Source organism: Notolabrus celidotus, chromosome 9 (genome assembly GCF_009762535.1).
Source record: "Notolabrus celidotus isolate fNotCel1 chromosome 9, fNotCel1.pri, whole genome shotgun sequence".
Lineage (NCBI taxonomy): Eukaryota > Metazoa > Chordata > Actinopteri > Labriformes > Labridae > Notolabrus > Notolabrus celidotus.
Genome location: NC_048280.1, coordinates 10,356,784 through 10,375,132, shown reverse-complemented (window position 1 = coordinate 10,375,132; position 18,349 = coordinate 10,356,784). Strand labels below are relative to the sequence as shown.

The 18,349-nt window shown below is 37.9% G+C and overlaps 1 protein-coding gene across 8 annotated transcripts in view; it reads left to right on the top strand.

Moving 5' to 3' along the window:
• The window catches only part of LOC117819451 (transducin-like enhancer protein 4), a 63,609-nt gene extending 59,774 nt beyond the window's left edge, over positions 1-3,835 (top strand). For all 8 annotated transcript variants that reach the window (XM_034692829.1, XM_034692827.1, XM_034692828.1 and 5 more), the window contains 4 exons: positions 606-753; positions 1,877-2,027; positions 2,585-2,661; positions 3,192-3,835. In XM_034692829.1, the coding sequence (XP_034548720.1) occupies positions 606-753; positions 1,877-2,027; positions 2,585-2,661; positions 3,192-3,299 (484 nt within the window). In that variant the 3' untranslated portion in view covers positions 3,300-3,835. The remainder of the gene's footprint in view (positions 1-605; positions 754-1,876; positions 2,028-2,584; positions 2,662-3,191) is intronic.
• The last annotated feature ends 14,514 nt before the right edge of the window (positions 3,836-18,349 follow it).

Here is an 18,349-nt window from a genome sequence, read left to right as displayed (position 1 = left end):
GCAGGCAGCTTCTTGTAGTCATATCTCTCACTTTGTAACCCCAAAATCCTGCATCGATTCCTCACACTCACTGTTTTCTGTGAAATCGAGATGCCTATAAAATACCCCTTTAAATTGTACAGATTCTGTAGAGCTGAGGTTGTATTGAGTTGCAATGTTATTTAAGTCATAATTCAGTACTTTACCTCATTTCGGGTTTCTATTACAACATATGAATGTAATTTTTTGTCCTGTGGGTGCTGCTGTGCTGCTACGCCTGAGGTAGAAAGGTGTGAAGTTCACAGTCTGTGTTTCTGGAAAAGCAGACTTCTTTTAAAAACTTGAGAACAAAGTCTCGCTGTCACCATAAGTTGGGAGTTTTGTTTGGACTTGGTAGACAAACAAATTACTCATGGGGGAACCCGATGCTCAGGTCCTGACATAAAGCAGTGTTCCTCATACATATTGATGAAAGCCTTTCAGTGGTATCAATGTGCAGGTTCAAATCAAACCATTCAAATGATCTCTTCCCTCATTAATCAAAATACATATTTACATGCTATACTTTTTCTTTCCTTTGACACACACCAGGTTTTTGACCTTGTCTTGATTGTGTGTTTCTGCAGACAGTTCCAGGGCCACACAGACGGAGCCAGCTGCATAGACATCTCCAATGACGGGACCAAGCTGTGGACTGGAGGCCTGGACAACACGGTGCGGTCCTGGGACCTGAGGGAGGGACGGCAGCTGCAGCAGCACGACTTCACCTCTCAGGTGCAGAAGAGAATAATCCCTCACCTACACGTACCCCCGTTCCTTAGCTCAAACACTTCAACAACACTTCCTTATAAACTGCTGATACTGCTGTATGTATGCTTCAGGCTATATTAATCATAGTTTGTGTAGCTATAAAGCAGACACTGTTCAGTCCCTTTGGTAGTTTGCAGTGTGAGCAAGCTGCAAACAGGTTTGGCTTCTTTATGATCATTTTATAGTTGAAGTAAAAGCCTCAGAATTTTGGAAATAGTGTATCCCAGGAAAAGTTGCAGCAATTTTCAGTATGTGTGATTATTCTCTTGGGCTTTGCTTTATTGCAGTAATTTACAAGCTCAGTTCAGATCATTTAACCCCCAATAAAGGTCGGACTGAGCTCTGGTTTCCTTCCTGATGTTCAAGTACTGAGAACAATAATAACACAGGCCGGTAGAATTCCATTTTTTCAGGTTGAGGAGGAGAGCAGCAATAGAAGACCATTACTGCAATTTTTCCTGAAAAGAACCATTTTACAATCTGAGTGTGCACAGGAGGAGGTGAGTGTGCATTAAAGAGAGGGATCAGAGAGGGCAGGGCAGACAGGGAGAGACATGACCAACAGAGTACTTATGCTATCCAATCACTTCTGTTCTAACACCTTCACACCCTCACTAAAAAAAACACAGCTCCGGCAAATTTGACACCCGTGATTTGACAAAGAGAAAAACACCATTGTGTTTTTCAGGTTTATTAAGCACTCAGCGGCATATCGTGCTTGTTTTTTGGTCTTCATTATCTGTAAAATATCCTTAATGTTTTAAAAAAGCACACACGACTGAATCGTTCCTCACCTCATTTCATGATGGGTAATTGCTTTTTCCAACAGTCCCGCTTGCAGGAGTGCTGCATACTTAATATGATATTAGAATCAGTTTTGCCTGATTAGTATGTCAGAGACTGAAATGTTTATGATGGTGCAGAAAGCATGCAACATCCATTAATATGTTAATGACAACCATCCACACGGAAAAATGCAATCTTCACGTTCTGATAAAGATAGTCGTCTCATACTGCCCGGGATGATTACGTGTCATATATGTATAAAGTGTTACAGATGCATTTACTTTTTTGCTTTTATTTGCAGATCTTCTCCCTGGGATACTGTCCAACAGGCGAGTGGCTGGCAGTGGGGATGGAGAACAACAATGTGGAGGTCCTGCATGTCACCAAACCTGACAAATACCAGCTCCACCTGCATGAAAGCTGCGTGCTCTCACTAAGATTTGCTCACTGTGGTAAGAATCAACAAATCTATGAAGACGATTTCCACATACAAGTTTGAATGGGGTTACTGTGGCTCAGTCGGTAGAGTTGGTCGTCTATCAATCGTAAGGTTGGTGGTTCGATCCCAGCTCCTGCAGTCACATGCCGAAGTGTCCTTGGGCAAGACACTGAACCCTAAACGGCTACCACTGTTGTTCAGCAGTGTGTAATTGTGTACAAATGTGGTTAATACTGATAGTCCCTTACTATATAGCAGCCTATGCCATCAGTGGGTGAATGCCACGAGTAGTGTAAAAGTGCTTTGAGTGGTCAGAAATGAACCATTTACCATTTTACCATTCAACCATTAGTTTTTAGTACACTCCCAAGTGTAACGCCCCCCCTCTCGATAAATACAGTTAAGAAGTTACTTACATAAATGCATCTTTAATAATATATACAATTTTCAATTTAACTTCTCAAAGTAGAGCTATAAGTGGTACTTGACAGTCAAAACTGAGATATGGTTTGAAATTTGGGGCAAATATTTTTCTTCATGTGGTTAAATAAAGCTATAATTCCCCCACAGGGAAATGGTTTGTGAGCACAGGAAAAGACAATCTTCTAAATGCATGGAGAACCCCATATGGAGCCAGCATATTCCAGGTAAGTTCACACCCCTTAAACACACACATAGCAGATAGGCAGCTGAAAGCACAGAGCTGACTAATAGTTTAGTTGAAATATCTCTGAGAAAGACATCAAAAACCTCTCTGCTCTGTGACTGTAAGCCTCTGTGGGAGGAAAGTCACTAAAAACAGAGTTAAATTAAAGACAGGAGAGGTGGTGAAAGGCTTATAAACACAAGCAGAGGAGAGTGAATACAGAGAAACCTGACATCTTAGAAAAGTAAAAATGGAGCCACACACTCAGCTCTTCCTGGGACATGACTGTGTATCAAGGACATGAACATTTGTACAAGAAGCCTTCATCAGAGTTTTTAGAAATAAGAGACCAAGTTATAGAGGGAGCTGAGTGCACTTTACTTTGAAAAGATTTTTGGATTGGACAAAGAAACAAATCAGATTAAGTCTTCTGTTCAACATCTGCCTGTCACACATGTGGCCTTCATCCATTATCTGTTGCTCTGAAGTGCACTTTTTTACATTCTATCACAACTTTTTTTCTCACTGCAGTCAAAGGAGTCTTCTTCAGTGCTGAGCTGTGACATCTCCATCGATGATAAGTACATCGTGACGGGCTCAGGGGACAAGAAGGCGACCGTCTACGAGGTCAACTACTAGGAGCATTGCTGTTCAAATGGTGATGACTCTCTTACCCATGTACAGTTTTTAAAGTGTATACAAGGATTTGAATGGAACTAACGGAAGCAGACTTTTTGGACATTGGACGTGGATCAAAACGAAGAAACAAAACCAAGCACAGAGATTTTTTTTTTTTTTACTGAGTGGCTTTTTGTTGTGAGGATGAGTGAATGTTTATGTGCACTGAATCTTGTAAATGCATTACCGGGTAAAATACCTTTAAACTTTCGGTCCTTTGTTTTGCTTTTTTATTTTTTACACAACATAAACATACTCAAATAGAAAGACGATGCTCACTAGTGTTGTATAAGGTTGTATGTAAATAGCCGTGGGCAAAAAGTTGCAGTGAGCTTTAGAGATTGTCCTCCAAAACGTTAGCTCATTGTGGTTTTGATGTCTTCAAATTCTGCTACTACTTTAGTCTCTTATTCTACTACCTGACAAAATACCTGCAAACCAGAAAACCAGGTTAATTTTCAGGTTTTTAAGTGTGAAATAAACCAGAGTGAAGCCTTGTTTTAACCCTCTATTTACAATGAAGCTGAGACTCCCCAGAAACGGTGCCACTCTGGGGGATGCATTAGGTTAAGAAATGACAGTATTTACTTGCAGACATATTTGGAGGAGTGAACTTCACTTTGCTTTTCATCCAAACACACAGTTGCCTCTGAAATTGCTAATTGGACTAAACAATGAAGTACATGGAGAAGAAAGTTGTGGCTGACAGTCTTTAATCACTAATGGCTACACTGAAAAGAATAAGAAATTGGCGAATGTTACAGGGGCATACATCGTCTAGGACAGTCAGTGGGTTCCAAAGTCGTGTTTCTATAGATGTGAACACCGCACACTCTTAAAACACAGGTGCACATTGATAGCCAATGAGAACACGTTAGCACGTGGTCAACAATAGGTTTAACGAACACTTTGCTCAATATCCTGTGGAAATTTGGTAAATTATTACTTCTTTCTTTTTGTTAGAACTGAACAGCTCTTATTAATGTGACATCTTAAGGCAGCAATCTCAGATTTTGACTTTAATATCTTGTCTTCAGGCAGTGTTAGCTAATAGCTGGTACCAAATCTGCATCTTTTATTTGCTATGCTTTTATAAATAAGTATAATATCACTTTTGTGCCAGTTTACAACTCTATCCAAAACGGAGTGTGTAGCATTTTGGTGGTATTTAGTTCAAGAACACATGTTCAAGACATTAGACTGGTTACATTAACCTTTTTAGGCGGACTATCATGCAGACAACATACTTAAATACATACTTGGCTTCATCATGAGAACAGCTCATCATCGATCTTGCTGAGTTAAATGAGAAGAATAACACAATTTGCAGGTTTGAACGCTAAATAAGAAGCTATGATCAGGAGAGGGTTAGCTTAGATTAGCTTAACTTAAAAATTAGAAACCGGGGGAAAATGCCTCGCCTTGTTGGAAGCGTAGTTTTCATACTAGCAGGTTATTGTGTTGTTGTTCATGTAAGCTGTAGCACCAGGGAATCACTGAAACCAATTGAGAAAAAGTATTTATTAATTAATTAAGAAATAATATATAAATAATGAGCACTACAGCTGAGTGGTAAACATATTTTTAGCTTCAAACAAAGTCTAGCTAGCTATTCCCTTTGTTTCTAGTCTTTATGCTAAGCTAGTTCTAAGAAGCTGCTGGCTGTATCTCCATGGTAACAGTTTTATCATGATAGAAGTAATGATTTTTCTTAGCAAACAAAACAACAACTTATATTTCCCAAAATGTCTTTTACTTTTGATATAAATTTCTTACCTACGAGTAATGATCAGAGGCATTTTTATTTTACTGTTTCTCATATCTCATGAGTAGAGAATGCACTCAGTCTGTGTGTGTGTGTGTGTGTGTGTGTGTGTGTGTGTGTGTGTGTGTGTGTATGTGTCTGTGTATGTGTATGTGTGTGTGTGTGTTTGTGTTTGTGTTTGTGTGTTTTGATTCTGTGGGCGTTGAACAAACTAACAAGCTCGCCCTCAGCGCCCTCTCTCCAGTCTGACCTGTGCTCTCGGTTCGGCCCTCAGTTCAGACTCCTGCGGACGCTCTCTGGATTCTGTCTGACAGGTTTCTGTGAAACTGTTTGGTCTTTGTTTGGAGGTCACACAGCTCTCCATTCTCTCCCTGGATTTTTTCTGTCTGGACTTTTGGGCATTCTTTGTGAAAGCTGTCAGTGATACACCCATGATTTCTCTTGGATTTTCTTCTATTGGCTTGTAGAAATAACACAGTGCCTTTTATGCTACGTCTGATTAGATTTCATTTACTGCACTGAGGTGAAAACTGATGGACTCAAACACCTTTGAGTGTACATCCTGGAACATTGGAAGACAGATTTAAGCAAAACTATAATTGATCAGCTGATAAACATGAAGGACAGTCTGTCAGGTTGCTACACTTTTAAGTCATTTTGACCAAACTTTTCTTTATATGGACATAAGCACCTGAAGTACACTTATCATGGCTGCTGTTGTTTCAGTCTGATAGTGTGAAGCATGGCGCTGTTAGCCTGCAGCTGTTAAATTCACGGTTTGCTTCACTCTTGTTTTCTGATTTCAAGCTTTGTTCTTGTTGCTCTTGGATTTTTGTTGCATATGTACGATCCTATAAACATCCACGAGCACAAACTTTTAAACTTAACAACATTTGAAACTCAAGAATTACATGTATTTATCCAGACAAACACAACTAAACATAACCATTTGAATTAGGAGCCTGAAACCAAACACCCTGCTGCCCATATCTCTTTAATGATGAGTAGTTTTGCATCTCCAAGAGTCCGACCTTTATTTTGAGACCAGCTTAGTGACTTAGAAACAGAACTGTAAACGGGGACTGATTGATTTGATGAGACTTTTTGAGTTAGAAAACATGCTCCACATTAACCCTCCTGTTATATTCCGGGTCAGATTGACCGATTCCAAAGTTTAAAAAAATATTTAAAAAATATTAAAAGTATTTTTTTCATTATGAAACTTCTTCTGCTTGGCTTAATTAGCGTAATCAACAAATTTAAAAAAATAGTTCATTTAACATATTTGCAACCCCCCTGCATGTTTATATTACATACATACTGTTTGGAGGTCAATTTGACCAGCCAGTCAAATATTGATTTAAATGGTTAGTAATGGAGTTAATAATGCAATTAAAAAGAATGTCAATTGGGATTTTTTTGGGTTCCGACACTTTTGGATATTTAAATATGCCCTGGGTCAAATTGACCCAGGAACATTATTGTTGTTCCTGAGAAACGAATTCAATAAAAACAAGTAAAATAAGTAAAATAGAATAAACAAAAATCCAAGTAATGTAAAACTACTGTATTTATATTTAGGTCTTTTAAATGTACATTAAAAAAGGTTTGATATGATTTTTTTTATGAAAAACGAGTGAATTATCCTCATTGAACCATGACCTCTGAGAATTAAAGAACACTGCAGTAAATATTGATTTTAAAGGTTAGTAATGGAGTTAATAATGAGATTAAAAAAATCTATATTGGGTTTTTTTTGGGGGGGTTCTGACACTTGGTAATTAAATATGCCCCGGGTCAAATTGACCCTGGAACATTATTGCTGTTCCAGAGAAACGAACATAACAGGAGGGTTAAAATAATGATAAAACAACAGTAGGCATTACATACATTCCAAGGGTTAAACTTGTACCCGGACTATTCTCTCAGTGGAATAATTTATTTTAATATTAGCATTAATATGATGTGGTTCATCTCTCGCTCCTGTGCAAGATCGTAGCCTTAATTGAAAGTGTTTAGTTTACCTTTTGGTTTGCCTCAAAACCGATCAAAGTAGAATAAATGTTCAATACAAATCTGCCTAACAGCCACCTACCTGTCTTATTCACAGATCTGTGGCATGCCTCATTTAACTTCTGCGTTTCTGAACTCATCTGAAAGCTCTCTCCATAATAAAAAACGTATTCAATAGCTCTGGAAAAGAAGCTAAATGCCAAGTAGAAACATTATTTTTGCAGCTGACTGATTCCTCTTGGAGTTCATGGTAATATCTGCACTAGTGTGAATGTAGAGACATGTTGTAGACATGACAGAAAGACATGACACTGCTCTGACTGGTAGTTTTGTTCCCTATCTGACAGCCACACACCGACACTGTATTTTCTGATGGACTCGTCATGATATCGGTTTGTTTGTTTTACACTGTCTGCCTTATTCTGTGTTTCTGTTTGCTGCAGTCCGTTACGCTTTTACAATTCAAATGACAGTTCATTCATCCTGCTGACACTGACTGCTTTTTGCTGCATCTGAATGAGTCATAAATCTGTACCTTCTGTACTTAATAGCTTATGAGCAACCTTCGCCCCCCTCAATTATGGAAAAATATAAATACACTTTGGTTATATTCGCTGTAATTTCAAGTCATACCTCTGTTACTCAGCTGACTGACCTGATACAGGAATGATGTTCCATACAATAATGATGTTTAGAGCATTTAGCTTGACTGAAATCATGAAGGTGTTATAAATTAAACATGTAATGATAATGAAGTTGAGCTTTTTTCCCTCTCTTTAATACAAAATGCCTTTGCTCTTTTTTCTAGTCTGTTTGATTTGATTTTATTAAATTATTGTGTGGAGTATTTTGTCTAATACTTGTTTTCTGTCACGACTCTTAATCTGAAATATTTCTTCTGAATCATACTGACTTGGTACCCATGTTATTTACCAGATATCCATTAACTTAAATAAAATAAAGTTAAAGCTCCTTTGAGGAACTTTCCATTTGTGTTGATTTTAGCACCCCCCTGTGGACATAGTGGTACCTCTTAGCCCTTTGATGAATTTGAATTGAAGTATTTTATAACTAAAAATCTCACCCTATTTTATTCAACATTCAGATCATCACACACTAGAAATATTTGACATGAGAATGTAATATGCAGTCAATCCATTTGACTGACACCTACCCCCTGCCAGCAGATTTAAACATTACAAAATAATTATGTTAAATAATTGATCGTTGTAATTATGATTGTCTTGTTTTCTTTAGTGATAAAAAGACATCAGTTTTATTTTAAGTCTGTTTTGTAACTAGCTCAAGACTCCTCCCTGGAGCTTTAAGTGAACTGGATGCATTGGGTAAAATTAAAGTTTTTTAATTCATAGCTTCAGTTTCCTAAAAGTTATTCTTATTGTGTCCAGATGGTGGATAACTGTGTATCTGCTTAACTGTGGGAAACATTAGCTTCAATTGTAGGTATCTTTTGACTCCTATCGGCTCGTTCAGCTGAATGAAATGAACTCGTATTTTTTCCATGGTGAAAAAATGTGCATAAATTCTGGTGTTTTTTTTGTTTGTGTGACAGTCCACTTTTGAAATTTGATCATACATATCAGATATTGAATGCAGAGTGTGATTGTAATAGAGTTGTGTGATGCAAGTTCCCTCCTCCCCATAAAAAGACATAAACTGTTCATGACAGAACTTTTGATCCGTCCACCTTTCTCCGCATATTTTCGTCCTCAATTAACATTTGTGTACACAACATCTAAATGGACTTATTATCCACCTGCCTCCTTTCTGTACCTGACCTGGTCATTAATATTCCTGCTGTCTTCCCGACAATCCAATTCTACTCTAACACAGGTCCACTGACTCCGGGTAGCTGTCTGACACAGCAGACGTTAATTTCAGCTTTATCTCTCTGTGTGTTCGAAAAACCAAAAACACAGCTTTCAGTTTATCCTTTTATTTGTTTACCTAACAGCTCTGGATTTACCTCTAAACCTAAGGAAGTACCCCCTCACATAGCCGTCTTAACCTACTTCTGAACTCTTAAACCTGCCTCTGAATCCTCTCTAAGCCTTACAGATCCTGCTCAGGTTACCAGGTTCAGCCTAATGACGTGGCTGGCAATTTCAAAGCAGTTTTTCTGCCTTCTTCACTTTGTCTACTTTCACTCCAAACTAGCACACCTCTGGGATAGTAAAATTGAATGAGCAGTTAAAGGCTGCATTAGGTGAAGATGATGAGAAAGTATATTAAAGCTACAGAAGGCAACGAAATGTTATTTGGATTTTGGTTAAAATAATACACTTTGATCATTCTATGCTGCTAACAGACAGTGCTTGAAGTGGGGAAAAAAGTGCTTCCACCTATATCCACTTGTTGGTGTGTATCATGCAGCCAGTATCAGTTTCTAAAACATACCAGAAGATGATGCTGATATTCAGAGCATATATTATTGAACGACTCGAACAAATCAAGTGTGACAAACAAAGAACTGCATCATCATGCTCCTATCTATCCATCAGACTATATAAACGATAGATAATAGTTTTTATGTGTGATGCAAAGAAGTCATCAGGCCTTTACCGGAGGACTCTACAGGAGAGTGATGAACACAGGTTGAATCCACTTCCATCACACAGCAGAGACAGAGACAGGAGAGGACAGTGAAGAAGAGTAAAGGCAGAAAGAGTTTTCTATGGATGTGGTGATGAATTCAGAGAGGAAAACACATAAGGTAAATTGATACAGCACAACCTATTGTACTTTGGAATACTGAAACACATCAGCAAAGCTGAAACCTACCTGTGTCATCATAAAGCTCTGCTTCAATCTCCTCTTTGTGCTCTTCTGGAGCAAGGCCAACAATGGTGTCTCCAAACCAGCCACTCTACAGACTTGCACGTTCACTTTAGATTTGGGTCAGTCTCCAGCAAAAACAGATAAGTGAATATCATGTACAGAGACGTTTCCACAGGTGGCCAGGGGTGCCCTTTGCCCCCATTAAAATCTGATTGTACACCCAGATCCTAAAATTGATTGGGTATTTGCTTTGTCAAAGGCAGTACTTAAGTTAAATAAACTATTTGAGCTTTGTTACAACAGGTAAAAGCATTTTTTTTGCATTTCAGTGTACTAAATTTACTTTTGTTAGTACTTTAAACTGTGACTTTGATCAAACATCTTTTGTTTAGTCCTGAAAGAGTCCAGCTAAGAAGATTTAAGTGTTATCACTCTGTTGTGTTACTTTTGAAAGTTAGAAAATATGCACGAAAATATTTATATTTAATTTTTTGGGATACTTTTATGTTAGTAGTTGAAGTATAAAAAATTGGGTAAAATTGCTATTCATCATGTGGGTAAACATATTTAATACCACCCCCAAAAATGACAGTGCCCCAGTTTAACCACCCCAGTCACAAAAGTCTGGCTCCGCACCTGGTCATATAACGCCCACGAAAGGAGGCAAGTATCTAGGTAATATATTTTAGCTACTATTATGAATCACCAAGAGAAAATGTCCACAAACCAATAGTTCATGTGATGGTAGCCACATGATGCTTCTCATTTAAAGCCAATGAACAAAACATATATATTAACCTATATATATATATACACATAAACAGGGCTCCAAATATCTCAACAACTTTTCTTTTTACCCATTAAAGTATAGGGAGAAAAATATTCCAGCCAAAAAAAGCTTCACATTTTGATTTTGAGTGTGTTGCAGGTGTAGTCCACATCCATATTAAGTAAGCTGGGAAACAATGGCTCTGAGTGTCTTAGCCTGGCATTTTAGTGCAAGCTGACAGGTCAGTGCTAGTCTCCGTCTAACCTCTCATTGTGAACGTGCTGTGTTCACGCACAGCTCAGCGCTGCACTGCTCAAGTGGATTAAGTGATGTAAGTGAGGGCTGTGGAGGAGGACGCTCCACCATTACAGTGAATGATACTCCTGTTACAGCTCTCCAACACGCACTTCAAACAGCCCAAAGTGGGAGAGAAGGAGGAAAGGTGGGGATGCAATGTGGGAATGAGCCACCCTACTTCAACGTTTTATATTAAGAGCACTTGTGACTTGCAAATTGCCCACTTTCCTGACAGACACAGAAGATGGATTAAACAAACAGGCCACACAATGGAGAGATGGCTTTAACATGCATGCTTTCATCACATAACTGGTAGAGCTGGCTCATAAAGCTTAAAAGATAGAATTAATTTACTTTATTATGAGTCCGAACCCTTGGATGTTAAAAGTTTGTTTGTGACTACTGCTGCCACATTTGTTGTCCACCACAGCCATGTGAGTAACTTCACAGTCTGTTGGCATAATGTTTGCAAAGTGCCACTTTACAGAACCATTACAATACTCCGCTAACTTCAGAGCACTGTCACAATCGCTCTTCATTAATTCACTTTTGAAGCACTGACATGCAAGCTTTGGAGTCTCCTGAAGAGGATTACAGATACAACAGAGTGAATATTTACTGCAGTTCAAAACTAAGAATGTAAAGAAGCTCTTCTTTTGATCTCAGGTCACAGCTGAAGCATTGGACAAGAGTATACAGCCGTTCTGTGAGGCTAAACTGTAATATGCTGTTGAGTTAAATGCTAGTGTCAACATGTTGGTATGACGATGCTACCATGCTGATGTAGGTACTGTAACATGGCATCATTTCAACATTTTTAACATCTTAAAAATGTAAAAAAATTCCCAATTGCCTGTGAACAACAGCATGTCACTGCTGATGATATGCATGTTAGCTTGTAGAAAGCTAGCATTTCAAAGAGGTCATTTAACTGTCCTGTTATGTACGTTTCTTAGGGACAGCATTAATGTTCTAGGGTCAACTTGAGCCAGGGCATATTTAATGATTCAAAAGTGACAGAACCCCAAAAAATCCCAATAATTTTTTTTTAAATCTCATTATTAACTCCATTAATAACCATTTAAATCAACATCTAGTGCATTGGCGTTCTTTAATTCTCACAGATCATAGTTCAGTGAAGATAATTCACTTGTTTTTTATGAAAATTCATATTAAAACTTTTTTTATGTACATTGGAAAGTGATTGGGGTGAAATCTGTCACACAGTTGCAAAGAAACTTTTAGTATTTGACACTTCTGACCTCTTTTAGCCTCCACTTCGACTGCCGGGTCAAATTGACCCAAGAACAGTATCTTTGTAATATAAACATGCAGGGGGGGTTGCAAATGTTTGAAATGAACAATTTTCCTTTCATATGTTGTCCACGCTTATTAAGCCAAGCAGAAGAAATTTCATAGCAAAAAAATACTTTTAACTTTTTTTTTTTTTTTACTTTAAAATGTGTCAATTTGACCCGCAACATAACAGGAGGGTTAAACTATTGTAAAACTGAGGCTGCTGTGAGTGTTCAGGTTGGGGCTTTTTCCTTTCTGATACATTAACTTTTTTTCCCCCCAAAACATTTCATCAAAATGCGCCAAATTAGTGAACTGTGGACACAGTAGTACCTTTAACCTGCACATGTGTAAGTAGAGTTTTTGGTGAAATGTACCACTCACTGTGAATTTTTGCGATGAAAAAACCCCCCAGAAGTTTTACTCAGCATGCTGTAAATGGTTTTGTTTGATACCTACCCCCTCACAGCCATTGCGGATGTAAAAAAATTCAAATACTGACATCATCAATCCTGTCATTGATGGTCTTGTTTGCTTCTTTAGATAATAAATAATCAATTACTGCAGAATAAAAAGTATTTTGGATCCGAAAACTTATCAACAGAGCTTTCTCCCTCTTTATAGACCGACTGAGATGCTCTCTAATTGCTCTTTCTTTCAAGACCAGTCATGGCTGCTGGGAGGTTTTAACACCTGATAGAGGGGAGGTTAGTGAGCTACATCATTTTTTTTAACAGCTACTATTCTTTGATCATAGAACCCCAGCTAAACTTAAAATCAGTGGTCACTCCTTTGATGAGAAATACAAAAGCCGGGGAGCCAGCGGTGGACATGCTGCTGTGTGTCTTGTGTTCTTTATTGCCTCAGAAGACACAGCCTACACAAAGGAGACAATTACCTCAGGAAATGCTAGTGTGTTTATTTTACTTTGATAATGAACGTAGATGAATTGCTAGAGCATTTGACCACCAATAATGGACAGCTCTTATACTCCTTTATTACTCATAAGTATTACCTGTGAGCAGCAGAACACTGCAGGCCATTTAATAACTCTGCCAAGAACAAGATGTTATCTTATAACCCAGGATCAGAGTGACTCTGCTCCAGTAAAAAAAAAAGTCATAGATACCTACAGCTAATATGCACCAAAAGGATTTTTCACACAGAGAACAAACAAATAAACAACTAACAAGCAAGACAATAACTCAGCGTGGCGTCCTGCAGCAAAGTTTGTCTCCATGCAGGGGTTTCCTCCCACCTCCATCCACATTATTAGAACACTATAGGATTAAAGTTAATTTCCATCAGTCCATGCCCCCAACCAAAAATATAGAAAAGATTAAATGATGCTTCCTGTGCTGCAAGAAAATGTCTTCTTTTACAGGGAGAAGATGACCTACAGGAGAAAAATGATGTGAATGGAGATTTGTTTCTTTGGTATTTCGAAGGACAGGGTTTGTATTCAGGATGTACTCTGATAATAGGATAATATCACAGCTAAAAGGCTAATAGAATTCTCTTTTACATCCTTGTATTGCATTAAAACTCACACAAATCCGTCCTTGTCATACCTGACTTACTAATTTCACCCAGCCGGTCCTATCATGTCTGTGAAAGAGAGGGAGCACGTCCATCAGCATATCTGCAGGAGTAAATCGGATGCTGATCCTGTAATAAGATGAAAGATTTGTAAGGAGCTTTATCCTCTGGAGTGATTCAAAGGGGACATTTCTCACAACAACTAATGCCGCTAATCATTTCTTGCCCCATTACAGGAAGGGCTGATGATTAATTCATGTCTCAGGCATCTTAACAAGGTTGTGCCCGGTAGTGGCTGAGGTAGGGGTTGGAGGTAAGGTGGGAGGGGGGTACAAGGAGGGGACTCTGCGGCTCTTTGATATCCTACATTCAAGGCTATGTCACACATTAATGACTTCTTTGAGCTGAGAAACGAGCATCATTATGTCTTTTCAAAAATGGAAGCAGGGGAGATTTCAGCTCAGCTTGTCGAGAGAGGGGAGGAATTGTCACCATGTGTGTGTACGTGTGCATGTGTGTAGTGTATAACTGAATGACACTTGGGAATTACCTTGTATTGCAACCTGCATCTGAAGCAAAGCATTATGTAGGCAGCTTTGGTATGTCCGGCAGTCAATGCTTTTAAAGCAGGTTTATCAAATTTGATCAAGTGAAACAATTAGCTGCAGAAAAAACAATGACATCACCATCAGTTTTTTTCAAGTCACAACGTCAGGTTAAATGTTAAAAATTGTCACAGCAGCTGTCAGAGGTTCCCCGAGTCTTACTCTGTTACAATGTGGACATCTGGCATAATCTTAATTACATTTTAATTTATTTTATTTGATCTTATTTTATTATATATTTGCACTGTTTAGGTATTTTAGTATTGGATTTTAGTATTGTATTGTATTCTATGTTTGTCATTTGTGCTGTTTTTGACCTGAACAGCACTTTGGTCTTTAAACGTGCTCTATAAATAAAGTTTGAGTTGAGTTGAGTTGAGTTGAGTTTGTAGTAATGGTGAAAACTCTCAGGACAGCTGGGTCCTACATTTCCCACAATGAAGGTCGTCGGCATCTTTTGTTACAGTGGTTCTCAACTGGTGAAGTCTTAGAATCCGCCTCCACTTCCGCAATGACAGTTGTGACCATTTACTGTACATTTACATGGAAACCTAACCTTCATTTCCTCTCATAGTGAAACGTGAAGCCAAAATAACACCTCCATGGGCACTGAAAAGAGACCTGGCTGGTGGAGCTGCAGGACTGATGTTACACCCCTTCCACTGACCCCAAAACCCATACAGATCCCTCCGGTCAGTACGGTCCACAGCACAACAGACTGTGTTGATTTGAAGCAGACACTCGGAAAGTTGAATAACTCTTGCGTTAGTGATTGTCTCGCCGTTCTCTACCTCTAAGCTACTAATTCCGCTTAAGAATGCTGCAGAAGCCTGCATTTGTCAATAGAGCTGACAATCCATCATCTTTTTAACATCAAATAACTGATTAAAACTAAACTTCTCCAAACAATGAACACTTGGACTTAAATCAGCACAATGGGAACTAACTAAGAAGACAGAAAGTATGTTTGGGAAAAATTGATCGGACATGTATTTTTATTTGCTTGTTTGTCTCATGTTACATCTGTTAGAATGAAGAAGGTGGGCTTTGTGATGTCTCTCTGTGTATTGCTTTTACTGCAACAGTCACCAGGGGGAGCTCTAACATTCTGGCTTTACTACAGATAACTTGTTCAGTCTATGTTTTATACAGTATTTGTCATTTTGTTGTTTAACATAACCACCAATAAGATGTATTAAGATGGCTCCATGACACACGTTTGGGTCCCAGACCGACCAGTTAAGAACCAGGTTTAACTAGATTTATTTAACCTTTATTTAACCAGATAAAAGACCCATTGAGATCGAGACCTCTTTCGCAAGGGTGACCTGGCCAAGAGAGGCAGCACTAGATAGTTCCTACCTGGTAAATGCCCTTTTATGCATAAGGAATATACTTTTTTACACTTAAAAGTTAGAAAGAGTCGAGTTCACTTAATGTGTAAAATGAATGGATTGCTTCTTTGACTTGAATTTGTCTTAAAACTAAAATGAGTTCAGTTTTTATACATGAGAATTTGACAGTTTCTAATAATGTTCTTTTTGATGCCATGTTGTTTTATGTACTTGTTTTCTATTTAACAAAAAAATGAACTCCCACTTGTTAGATGCTGTCTCACCAACAGTCATCAGTTAGATCAGGAACAGTCTTTAAGAAATGAAAAATAAAAAGTTAAGAAGACAACAAATATAAGGGATCTTTGAAACATGACAGCTGTAAAAAAAAATCACTCACTGCTTGCTAAATAACAATCACATATCCGAGTTATATGTAAAATTTTTAATAAATAGTTAAATAAAGCAGGCGCTGCTGAATAGTGGCTGCTTGATACTCCTTTATTTTGGGAGGTTTTAATAAATTCTTTTTCTGACCCCGTGATTTTCCACAAATTTCAGGATGATCGTTGCTCTCTCTGTCTTTGTCATCTCCCCATGTGTGCTTTTCAACCACTTTCCTGCACTCTCCTCCCGGTCATCAAATACTTTATTTATTTATTTACTTTTAAGAGGCTTTTGATACCTCTACCTCTGTCTATTCTATCACTTCACACCAGCGGCGGTGAGAAGGGGTCAGGGGTCACGGCAGAGTAGAGAGAGCTGGATGAGTGAGAGGGGTGGAAGTTCGCGCAGAGAGTGGAGGATGGTATATTTCCTAAGAAAACAGGAGCAGCCATTTGAGTGCAGGTCATGGACGTTTCTGTGCATGCTGATAGAATAGGTGGAAGCGTTGGAGGAGAAAGGCCTCTTAAAACTAAATGAACTAAAAGCTCTTGGTGTGAATGCTCTTCAGCACATACTCTGCTAAATGTACTCCAGCTCCAATAAAGCACTCGGGTCAGAAGGGAGGTTTACTAAAGCTTTTAGGCTAACTCAAATTCCCACTTAAAACCTACTTTAGTTCCCATTTCTACACGAGACAAAGACTCTTCATGTCTAACAGTTTCAGTGTAAAAAGAGACATTTTCTTCTACTTGTTTTAAGACACTTGTGATTGAAAGGACATGTAAGTTCAGTATGATACATTCAAAACTCAAATTTTACACAGGCTACATACTGGTGCTCCAAACCTCCATGTATTATGATGGATGAAAAAGCTATCTTTCTGCCTTAGACTCAGATTAGTATGGAGTCAGATATTTTTATATTTTTATCTGCTTTTTTCTGGACCTCTTTTTCCAAAGCATAAGTAAAAGTATACACTTTATCTTCAACAAGGATTGCTCACTACATACACACAAATACACTGCAATGATTTCAAGGGGTTATTGCTTGGTGAGTCCACAGGATGGCAGCATGGATCTGAATATTGGTTTACTGTCTTGTTTGGCATCATGGTTCAAAGCTTAGAATATAATGTATCCAAAAGATCATGCTTTGATTACCTTTTTAAAGGTCTAACTCGTTTCTTTCCATATAATAGGGACCATCATTTGGTCAGAAAAACCCCCCACTTATTTGGGTTTTTTGAGAACATACAACTGCGTTTAATCCTCTGTATTTAACTATCTATTTGTTGTGCAAAGCACACACATTTGACCTAATTAATAACATACAATTCACCCTTGATTTAAAGAATAGTAATCTCATAGAATAATCCCAACTGAAGCTCTATAATCAGCTTTTATGGAACTTCATACCACACATTTCTATCTTCATTCAAGTGATTCAGTAGGAGGCTGAAAATGTCTTCCTTTAATCTCTTACTTTGTCCTTCTCTTTCCACGCTTCATATTATTTTTTTCCTTCATCTCTAATTGCGTAAGGAAAACTCAGGGGTTATTTTGTAACTCCTATATTAAATCTTACATTTGATTTATTACAGCATTTTGTGGAGACACTTGCTTAAATGATGAATATTATGCATACATGTAAACAATCACAAATCAAGATCTAATGCTGGCATGCTCATTGACCTTAGTTACAATGACTTTTAAATGCCCATGTAAAGTTATAAACCACTAATACATACAAACCCTGTTTTTTTCTATGTAATCATCAATGGTTCTCTCATGTTTGCCAATCTTTAAAATTGGATTAATTCAAACTTTCTTCCTCTTTTAATCTCTTACTTTGTCCCTCTCTTTCCATGCCCTGTGATATTTATTTTTCATGTCTAATTGCATAAGATATACCCAGAGGTTATTTTTTTTATTCTATATTATATTGTACATTCTATATGTACATCATATTTATACAGTATATTGTGCATAAATGTAAACAATTACAAATCAAAATTCAAAACTGGCTTTTTCATGGACCTTAGTTTAGATAAGATTATTTTCAGATGTCCATATACAGTTATTAACCACTAACACAAATCAGCATTTTCTCTCATTTTTAAACCAATCTTTAAAATGAGAGTAATCCAAAATTTGTCAACAAGCTCTGAACGTGTTCAAAAAGAAGCTTGTATCTCTCCTGACGAACCA